Source organism: Herpailurus yagouaroundi, unplaced genomic scaffold, assembly GCF_014898765.1.
Source record: "Herpailurus yagouaroundi ecotype Mexico unplaced genomic scaffold, PumYag 438, whole genome shotgun sequence".
Lineage (NCBI taxonomy): Eukaryota > Metazoa > Chordata > Mammalia > Carnivora > Felidae > Herpailurus > Herpailurus yagouaroundi.
In genome coordinates, this window is record NW_024412655.1 from 156278 (window position 1) to 167014 (window position 10737).

A 10737-nucleotide genomic window follows, 5' to 3' on the forward strand; every position below is an offset into this window, starting at 1 on the left:
TCCCGTGGACTGGGCCCTCGTGCCTGGCACTCTGGGCACAGGAGATCTTCCAGGTGACGCAAGGCTTTCGGACAGGGTGGCATGTGACTCAGTAGCAGAGACTAGGGTCAGGAGAAGGGCAGGGGGCAGGGAGTGAAACGGCCCTTCCCACGACCTGCTGGGGCATCTGAGGGCAGCAGCAGAGCTCCCGGGCTCCCTGAACCCTCCAGGACCCGGTCTCCCTCGACACATTCTGGGGAAGGGTGGGAGCCTCGCTCTCCCAGGCCAGGGGACCACAGGGCCCTGTGAAGCGCATGTCCACACTTGTCCCCAGTGAACAGCCCCACCCCACAGTCCCCTGGGCAGGGACCCCTGCAGTGCTCACTGCAAGTGTGTGTGTGGGAGAGAGACAGAGACCTTCACGCCTGTGCTCCAGCCTTGGCCTGCTCAGGCAGGGCTCGGAGCTCCGGTCGGGGGGGGGGGGGGTCTGTCCCGCCCTGTCCCCAGGACGCTGTGGCCCTGCGTGGCATTGGCCACTCCCAGTGGTGCACCAGGAGGCTGAACACACGTCGCCTTTTAAGGAGAAGATTTGCTGAGAAGCTGAGGGAAAACATCTCCCCGGCATTCGGGGAACATATTTCCTTCCTGTTTCTCTTAAATATACCACCAGCGACTTTTCAAAACAAGAAGAAAAGGACAAGGTCAGGGAGCTGCAGAGACCTTTCCCCCCTGCTCCTCGCAGGGCTGGCAGGGGGAGGGATGCACAGGGAGCTGAGTGCCCCGAGCTGTCGGGACGGCAGTGTTCAGCTCCGCCACCACGAGGCCACGCCCCCGCCGAGGCCCACGGCGCAGTGAGCCGGTCTGCCGCTCCTTCCGCAGGCACCACAGCCCTTGAGGGTGTGAGCGGGTGCGGCCTGGGCGTGCGTATGCTGGGCCCCGAGTCCAGGTCCTGCCCGCCTGCCCCCCCACCTCTGCGGCCCAGCCAGCACGGCGACCACAGCCCCCCAGAGTTTGCAGGGGGCCAGGTGGAGGAGGGTGGTCCTTGGTGCAGTGGGCTCATGGCCATCCTGACGGGAGTGCCTGCTGGTTTGCCAGGGCGGGCACGTGCCCACTCCGGCCCCTCACCCCCACAGAGCAGGAGGTGGATGGGCTTGCGTCCCCTGGGGTTCCGGCCCTCAGGCCCGTGGCCGCTCCGGGGACGGGGATGATCCCTCCTTGAGAGTTGATGGCCACGGTGGCCTTTTCTGGTCAATAAGACTTCATGACGAGCAGTCTGTCTTCCGTGGGTCACAGTGTTTGCCGTTAAAGAATTCAGTTCAATTAAGAGTCAAGCGACTCATTCGTGCTTTTAAGCATTTCCCTTCAGTTTCTCAAACTTTCCCCCAGGAGCCCAATTCCAAAATTGGGGATTTCCTACAGGTGCAGGAGGATTGCAGCGTCGCTCTGAGCTGACTGCTAGATGGCGGGAGGCCCCCCTGCCCCCTCCACATTGGGTGGTTGCTGCCCGGAAGGGGGAAGGGCCGTGTCTGCACATGGCCCTCCCCGGGGTCCTCTGCCCTGAGGCGTGTTTGCCCAGCGTGGGCTCCGGTGTGACAGATTCAGTGACTTCTGACAAACCCACCCTGGGCCACTGTGTTGGTCACGTGTCTCTCGTGAGGACGTCCTGTCTTATTTGTGTACCCAGTTCGCACACACCATGACCCTGGCTCCGGCCTCTGGGGCAGCTGGTGGGAGGCTGGTTCTGAGGCTAAGGACTCCCCCACCAAGGAGGGGCCCCCTCAGCACCAAGAACTTTTGGTTCATGGGGCTTAGCTACTGATGCTCATTGGATTTGAATAAAAACAAAGACATTTCAAAAAAATGTATTTAGTCCTATAAAAATAGCTATAATAAACCTATTCTGTTTTGTATGACAGCATATTGTTTTGGAAAAGAACTATTTTCAAAACAAAAAAAAACCTTTTGGTGCAAAGCGGTAGTTTGAGCAGATTTCCCTCTGCCCCTGCCTGGAACCTGCACCGTGTGCTTGGGACGGAGCCCAGGGTTGTGCAGGGGGGACCCTCATTTGTGTCCGTCAGTGCTCTGTAACGGTGGGCCGCTGGACCATCTGCACAAAAGGACTGGGGCCCAGGCCAGGGACGCTCTTCCCTGGGTCCCACCTGGTGGCCCTGGGGGCCAAGATGGCTGCAGTGTCTACACATGGCAGGTGGAGCCTGACTAGCCTGGCCGGCGCACCTCCTTCAGCGGGCCCAGAGCGGCCTGTGTCCCCTCTCGTGTCTCTGGGCCAGCTCGTGGCTTCCATGCCAGCATTTGTCTGCAGTGACCCTCTGCTCCCTTGTCTCTGGCAGGAAGTGACCCTCTGCTCTCTCTTCTCTGGCAGGAAGTCTAAAGCAAAGCCCAATGGAAAGAAACCTGCCGCGGAGGAGAAGAAGATGTACCTGGAGCCAGAGTACGCCAAGTCCAGAATCACTGACGTTGGGTTCAAGGAGCTGGTGGTGCTGCCCCGGGAGATCGACCTCAACGAGTGGCTGGCCAGCAACAGTGCGTGTGGGCACAGGGTGGGGAAGGGCGCCATGGCGGCCGCAGGTGGTCGCCTCCTCCAGGCCTCCCCACAGCTGGTGGCCGGCCCTGCAGTGCGCTTGGGGTGTCCACCACACGGGGACCCAGCGCAGGTCCTGGCCGTGCCGGGGAGTGTCTGTGGGGTGGGAGTGCGGCCACAAGGCCAGCAGTGCCCAGGTCATGGGAAGGCCGTGGCCCACGGGACAGGGGGGTGGCTTTCACCTCCACCTGCTGGGCAGGCCTGGGGCTCAGGGCTCAGGGCTCACAAATTGCGTGCCTGCCCCACCCCTTGAGGAGGGGACTCAGCTCGATGGCCCCTGCCTGTCTGCCCAGCTTGGCACCGTCCAAGCAGACGCCCAAGCCCGCACAGCAGTGGCTGGTGGCCGGCTTCCAGGGCTGGTGCTGTGCGCTGGGACATGGGTCTCTGGTCTGCGGTAGGTGCTGGCTGCCCCAGGGTCCAAGGAAAGGAGGCTGTTCCTTGTGGACGCAGTGGTGGGTTTCACGCCTGCCCCTTTTCTTCTCTTCTCTTCCAGCCACCACGTTTTTCCACCACGTCAACCTGCAGTACAGCACCATCTCTGAGTTTTGCACAGGAGAGGCATGCCAGACGATGGCCGTGTGCAACACGTGAGTCGCTGCCTGGCTGCAGCTCAGACCCTGGACCCTCTCACTGCACCCGTGCAGGGTCTCCTGATGGCGTGGGGTCCTCCTCAACGGCATCCTGGCCGGGGCTGCGCCTCCTGTCGCTGTGGGGCAGGGACAACAGAAGCAGAGCCCAGCCAGGGCAGGGCACTCGGCAGTGTGTGGTAGGGGGGTGTCCGCGGTACATGCCTGGCTTGGTTTCCTGAAATGTCAGAGCGTCATGAAGCTGCAGGCACTTCTCTGCTTTACTTAGTGGTCCAATTGAAGGATGGCTCTTTTCTTTTTTGAGAGAGAGAAAGAGAGAGATCGTGCGCGCAAGTGAGATAGGGATGAGAGAATCTTAAGCAGGCTACGTGCTCGGTGCAGAGCCTGATGGGGGGCTCGCTCCGTGAGATCACGACCTGAGCTGAAATCAAGAGCCAGCCGCCCGACCAGTGGCCGCCCAGGCCCCCGAAGGACAGCTTCTCCTGAGAGCCCCTGCTCTGTGTGGAGGGGGTGACGGGGGACGGCGAAGGACTGGGCGCCTTCCTCACTGGCAGGTTTTGTGGGGCTGGGACGGCTTCTCCGTGAGTTTTCTGTGGGCCTGGGTGCTGGTCACTCTCTTCCGGAAGCGCGTGCACATTCGCGCCCTCAGCAGGGAGGCACCCCACTGGACTTGCAGCAGCTCTGACTGGGGTGTGGGCGGGAGGGTCCCTGCACAGTGCGGGCTGGCCCCCTGACGGCAGAAGGGACGGAAGGGGCTTTGAACAAGAGGCGGGGTGTGCTGGGGCTCAGCCTAGGGCTGTTGGGACTGAGGACGAGCGCGGAAGCTCCTTTCTAACGCCTCCTTTTTGTTACCGGGGCTGCAGGTCAGGGGCTGATGGCAAGCGTACATGAGCCGCTGGCCCCTGCTGGCGAACACACATTTGCTGTGCTGTCCTGAGCCCATCCTGCCGGCAGAGCTGCTGGCCAGGCTGCTGGGCACAGACCCAGCTCAGTCGTAGGCAGGCTGAGCTGGCTCCTAGCCCTGCCAGGCCCTGCTCTCGTGGCCCCAGCAGGTCACAGCTCAGGGCTGGGTCACATGGGAGCAAACGTAGACAATGTACACTCTCCACTCTGTCACCCAGAAAGAGCCACCGACGGGAGCCCAGGCATTACGTGTGTCCCCCCTGGCCACAGGCAAGGGTATCACGGGGCAGGTGGGGCAGGTCGGCTTGAGGCAGGAGGACATCAATGTGGGAGGGAAGCGCCCTCGCTAGAGTGACGCCAGCGGCAGGTGCTGGAGGCAGGCGAGGACACTGCTTGAGAGCCGTGTGTGTGGTGTGCTCAGTAGGATGCTTGCTGGCTCGGCCTGACCAGGCAGCGTCAGAGGTGACCGGTAGGGTGGGCGGGTGGGGAAGCCGTTCCCCACTGCCCCCCGTGCGCCCTTTGGCATCACCGTGTTTGAGAAGAGACTCCTTGAGACGGCATAGGGCTTGGTGTCGGGCAGACCTGCGCCCGGATGTTGGCGCTGCTGTGTGAGACTGGGGATCTGGGGAATGTTGAGCCCACTTCTCTTCATTCTTCTCGACCTTCTGTGGCTCCTTCACAGGGTTTTTACAGACTCACAGGACCTGGTGTGCTCTAGTGCCTTCCTAGCGGTTGTTTGATACCGAATTAGTTTCAGAGAAAAAGGCAGGTTTGCCAAAGGTCACCCCACAGAGCTGCTTGCTCCCTCGGGACCGATCAGCACATCCACCTGGGTCCCGAGTGGGCCCGCGGCCTGTCTGCACCCTGCTCCTGCCCTAGGGATGGAGACCAGAGGGTAGCGTTGGAGTCCCAGAAGGCGAAGAGAAAGGGCCGGGCGGAGGGTGTATTTGAGGAGATAACAGCTGGGAGCTTTCCAAGCGTGGCCGACACAAACCTACAAATTCAGGAAGCTGAATGAAGTCCAAGTAGGACAAAAGAATCCACAGGCAGATGCATCATAACAAAATGGCCGAGAAGAGAAGGCCTTCACAGAGCAGAGCCCGTGGCACAGCGCCTGCGGGGACATTGGCGGGTGCCTGTGCCTCTTGTCAGAAGCCTTGGGCCACAAGGAGGCTCCGCCACGTTTTTAAAGTGAGGAAAGGAGGTGAGGAAAAGTGAGAAAAAGCAGGTGTCCCAGAGTCCTTCGGGCAAACCCGTCCTTCAGGAGTTCGGGTGAGGTACAGACCTTCCCCACATGGAGGAAGACCAACCCGCGCACAGCCGGCGCACCTGCTCCACGGGAGTTTCTGCGGGGGGTCCCAGGGCAAGGGGGCTGCGGCTGGGGACCAGCCCTCTGAGCCCCTGAAGCCACACCTGTCTGATGGGCCAGATGGAGGGGCCTGCGGGGGGCTGTGCTCTCAGCACAGCGCAGAAAGCATGACTGAGTATGTAGTTTATACTCCTGTGAGCAGCCTCTATAAAAGTTGTGTAGATGACCTAGCCAGATTCGTAACAGATGAATTGAAAGGAAATACTAAAACGTAACCCAAAAGAAGGCAGGAAAGAGGAAACAAGGGCGATGAGAAGCAAAGGGTATAAGTAGGAAACAAAAGACGGCAGATTTAAATTCAGACTCAGCAGAAATTATGGTGAGCGTCCGTGGTGCAGACATGCTGATTACTAGGCAGAGATTGTGCCCAAGGGCCGTGCCCCTGGGCCCCCATCGGGGGCCTCAAATTACAGACCAGCCTGACCCCTGCGTGTGCACACATGCCTGTGACAAAATGTAATTTATGCGTGAGGCACAGAGTGTAACAACAATACCTGATAATAAAATAGGACCGTCATGACAGTATCTTACGATAAAAGCTACGTGAACGTGCTCGCTCTGTCTCTCAGTTTGTACCCACATTCTTCTTGTGATGGTGCGAGACGAAAAAGTGGCTGCGTAGGGAGAGGAAGTGAGGGGCCGGCGTGGGCATCGTGATGTGGCCTTCGATCGCTTCTCTGCCTTCTGCCGCTGCGTGGGGAGCAGCAGCGTCTGCCTCTGGATGGTGGGTCACCGCGAGGGACTGACCCCACGGAAGGTGAAACTGCACATCCCACTGTGTGAGAATGAGCCAACTGAGCAGCGTTCACAGGAAGCTCACTTTACTTCCAGTGACATCAGTAGATCACAACTAAAAGCGCAGAGAAGATGTATCAGCAGAACACTAATGAGAGGAAAGCCGGAGTGTCTGTTAATCCCAGACACAGCAGGCCTCAGAGCAGAGTCAATGATGAGGTGTGAAGAAGTCTGCATATTTACAAAAGAGTCAATTCATCAAGGAGTATCGATCTTGAATGTGTATGCACCAGACAGCAGCGTTTCCCTAGAGGACGTGGACAGAACTGAGAGAAACGGACAAAAATCAGAGTAGGGGACTTCAGTGCTCCTGTCTTGGAGGCAGAGGGCTGGTAGACAGTAAGCCAACAAGGTCACAGACTCACTGGCATTGCCAGCCAGCTGGACCGGATGGACTGGAGAGCATTTCACCCTCAGCAGCGCATTCTTCCCAAGCGCACACAGAATAGTCCCCAAAATAGATCACATCCTGGCTCACAAAACAACCCTTCGCAAACTTGAAAGAATCAGAATCGTGCTGAGTCGGTCATCTGATGTCATGGGGTTAAACTAGAATGAGTCACACTTGGAAATTAGCATGTTTCTAAATAATCCGTGGATCGTAGAGGAAGTCTCAGAATTAGAAATGTATTAAACGGAACACAAATGAAAGCGCACCGGACTTGAGGGGACACAGCTACAGCCGTGCCTAGAGGGACAGTTGTGGGTACGCGCTTACTTTAGAAGGATCTCAAGTCAGTACCCTAAGCTTCCATATTAAGAAACTAGAAAAAGAAGAGCAAAATAAACCCGAATTGAGCAGAAGAAAGGAAGTAACAGAAACGATCAAAAGTGATTTCTGAAAACAGGAAAATCGATGAAACCAGAAGCCAGTTTCTTAAAAAGATCAATAAAATTGATAAACCTTTAGCAAGATTGACAAAGAGAAAGGTGCAGATTATCACTGTAAGCAGTGAAGGGGGTGTCAGCATAAACTCAGCAGATACTAAACATCACAAATTCTTATGGACATAAATATGATAGTTTTCCAGACGGCTCCAGAAACAGCCAAGTGCTTCGGGGTACACTCGGGTGTGCACGCTGCCAAGTGCCAGGTGCTGGTGAGCGCGGTCAGAGGCCTGCGCCAGTGGCAGGCGTGCCGCGCTTGTGGGCTGGGAGGCTTGACAAGCTCCGACGGGGAGCTCTCTCAGCCCGCCCTGTGCGTTCGTCGTCGGAGCCCCAGCAGAGCCGTCGTGGGTGCCGATGAGCTGGCTGAGACACGTGGAGGGGCGCAGCCGCTGGCGCAGCGACAGCGGTTTTGGGGAAAGAGCAGGAAGGCTGGAAGGATCCCACCACCCAGTTGTAATCGCTGTAAGGCCACGGCACCGAAGACACACGGTGCGGCAGAGGAGCAGACGCACAGGTCAAGGGGACAGCCGAGTCCAGACATAGACCCACACAGATGTGGGCCTTTGATTTTTGACAAAGATGCAAAAGAAATTTGGTGCAGAAGGATTAGTCTTTTCAACCAAAGCTGTTGGAAAAAACAGTCGTCTGTGGGGGGTGGGGGAGTGAATCTTGACCCAAACCCGTCACTCCATGCCAAAAGCAACTCCAAATGATTCTAAGTTGTAAAACCGTGAAACTTTTGAAAGAGAGTGAGGAAATCTTCATGACGTACCATCAGGTGAAGAGCTCTTGGCTGTGACACAGGCATGGTTGTTAACGAAAGAGAATCAGTAAATTGAGCATAATCAACATGTAGAGCTTTTGCTCAGAGAAGGACGCTATCACAAGGAAGAAAAGACAAACCACAGACTACGTACCCAAGAAGGGACTCGGCCCAGAACGTGTGAAGAAGCCTCACAACTCGTCTGTGGGAAAACAGCCTGGTCACCGGTGGGCCCGGGCCTGGACACACAGGCCAGCAGAGAAGACACAGGAGAGCAGATGAGCCCCTCAAGCAGCAGGTGGATGGGGATTCAGAAGTCACAGGCCGCGTTGGCGGGCCCAGCACCGGCGACGCTGTGTGCGGCAGGGCCGTGGAGGGACACGGAAGCCAGTCCGGGAGTGGTTTCACGGCTTCTTCGGAAGGGGCGCTCTCCCCTTGCCTGGGCCCGGCAGTTCCGGGCCCGAGTGTCCGCCTTAGACAAGTGAGAGCTTGTGCTCCCATAGGAACCTGTCCTGGAGTGCGTGTCGCAGCCTGAACCGTCATCGCCCTGAGCCGGGGACAAGCCGGTGCCTGAGCGGGTGAGTGGCTGGACACACCAGCACTTCCACACAGGAGCACGTCTCGGCGTAAGAAGGAAGGGGCTGCAGATGTGCGCACGGACGTGGCCGGGTCACCCCCCAGCTCAGGATGCCACGTGGCGTCCCCGGGGGACATCGCTGGTGTGCGGGGGGGGGACTGACCAGGGGCCGTGGCAGGAGGGCAGCATGAGCTGTGTCTGGCTGTGGGAGGCACCCAGCCGTCCGCATGGGTGAGGAGCACGGGACCACACGCCACCAGGTCATCTTTCCTGCGTGGTGATTTAAAATGAAAACAAACAAGAGGAAGGTCAGAAACGGAGCATCTCATCTTCCTTGGTTCCAGACGGGGCGGTCCTCGTCATCCCTCAGGAGCCAGTGTCTCGGGGCTGCATGTTGTGGGGACCTGTTTCCCAGTTTCCGGGGTGAGCTGTGTTCTCCGATGCCGGCACCTGTGGCCAGGTGCATCTGCCATCACGTGGGGGACGGGGGGGGGGGGGGGGGGGGGGATGGGTGGAGCAGGTGTCTGTGCTGCTGCCCACGCACTTGGGCCTTGTCCTCCGGATCTCACTGCAGACCTGGGCCTCAGCCTGGCCGCTAGAGGCCGGGCTCCACTTCCTGGCACAGGGACCCCACAGGCCGTCCAGAGTGACACAGAAAAGGGCTTTGTGTGGGTGTCCTCAGGTGCTCCGATGCACCCGCACTGACGCCTGGGCAGGCAGGATAGGGGTGAGGCAGAGCCACCTTGTGGTGAGGAGGGCGCCAGGGCGGGTGTTCTAACCGACGGCAGGGCCTTGCAGGAGTTTCCCTTCCTGGGGGAAAACAGGGAGCTTTTCCAGCTTCCGAGGGCTTCGTCTTGACCAGCTCCCCTGCCTGTTCACGTTCTTGGGCCTTGTGGGGCACACGGCACCAGGCGCTCATGCAGCCTGGCCACCCTGCAGGTACCGGGGAGTGCCCCCTTACACCCCGGTCACAGCCCAGACCTTCCACCTCCGAGTGGGTGGCTCTGGTGCCGAGTGGCAGCCGGGGCCGAGTCCCCTTCCCCATCGAGGGCTGGCCTCCTCCCAGGGCCTGTCCATTAGCAAGGAGGCTGTGGCCGGGGGTGGGGCCTGCGTGTCTGTGGTGATGCCGTGACTGGCCTTCTCTGTCCCCACAGACAGTACTACTGGTACGATGAGCGGGGGAAGAAGGTCAAGTGCACCGCTCCCCAGTACGTCGACTTTGTCATGAGCTCTGTGCAGAAGCTGGTGACTGATGAGGACGTGTTCCCCACGAAATACGGTACGTCCCTCCCCTGGTGCTGGGTGCCCCTCCCTGCTAGGCAGGCGTGGCTGCAGAGGACACAGAGCCAGACCTATCGGGAGGGGGCAGCCGTGTGGCTGGGGCTGTAAAGCCAGGCAGGTGCCCTCTGGCAGGGTCAGCTCGGCCTGGGTCGAGACCCCCATCTCCACCCCCGTGTGCCCGGGCCATGGCAGTCCCCCTTACTTGGGGCCTGCCAGCCAAGGAGCGGTGGTGGTGGCGGGGGCTCCAGGCCAGTACAGAGCTGCCAGAGGGTCCCGTGCATCTTGGTTCCCGTCATCCTCCGTGGCCCCGGCCCCATCGAGAGCCCCGAGAGCGTCCATCACGGAAGCACGCATAATCCCAGGGCCAGGGCCAGGCTGAGGGTGGCCTGAGGCAGGCCCCTCGATGCAGAGGCAGCCGGTACAGAGCAGTAGGCACCTGCCGGGTCAGTAGGCACGCAGCTCCGGGAGCCAGGCCCGGGGCGACAGGTCACTGGAGCGCCTGCCGATGGGGGGAAGGTGGGAGGTAGGGGGGGCCCTCCAGACGGCTCCTGCACAGCCAGTCCCCCGGTCCCCCCCCCCCCCCCGACCCCAGCCAGCTCCTTCCAGACTGGTGGGAGCTCGGCGGGACGTGGCCCACCGAGCAGAGTGCCGGTGACCCGACGTGGTGGCCTCTGTCCCCAGGCAGGGAATTCCCCAGCTCCTTCGAGTCTCTGGTGAAGAAGATCTGCAAGTACCTGTTCCACGTGCTGGCGCACATCTACTGGTCCCACTTCAAGGAGACCCTGGCCCTTGAGCTGCACGGACACTTGAACACACTCTACGTCCACTTCATCCTCTTTGCCAGGGAGTTCAACCTGCTCGACCCCAAAGACACCGCCGTCATGGACGACCTCACGGAGGTGCTGTGCAGCGGCGGAGGCGGCAGCGGCGGGGGCCCGGGCGGGGGCTCACCTCTCCTTCACGTGGTTCTGTGCCCCCGCGCCCCCGCCGCCGGCC

At 59.8% G+C, this 10737-nt stretch overlaps 1 protein-coding gene across 1 annotated transcript in view; it reads left to right on the forward strand.

The window, feature by feature from the left end:
* MOB2 (MOB kinase activator 2) overlaps positions 1-10736 on the forward strand; it is a gene marked incomplete at its 3' end in the record, with an annotated part of 32972 nt that extends 22236 nt beyond the window's left edge. Inside the window, exons 7-10 of the mRNA XM_040464274.1 lie at positions 2360-2520; positions 3072-3165; positions 9615-9739; positions 10423-10736. Coding sequence (XP_040320208.1) covers positions 2360-2520; positions 3072-3165; positions 9615-9739; positions 10423-10736 — 694 coding nt within the window. The remainder of the gene's footprint in view (positions 1-2359; positions 2521-3071; positions 3166-9614; positions 9740-10422) is intronic.
* Position 10737: the final 1 nt, after the last annotated feature.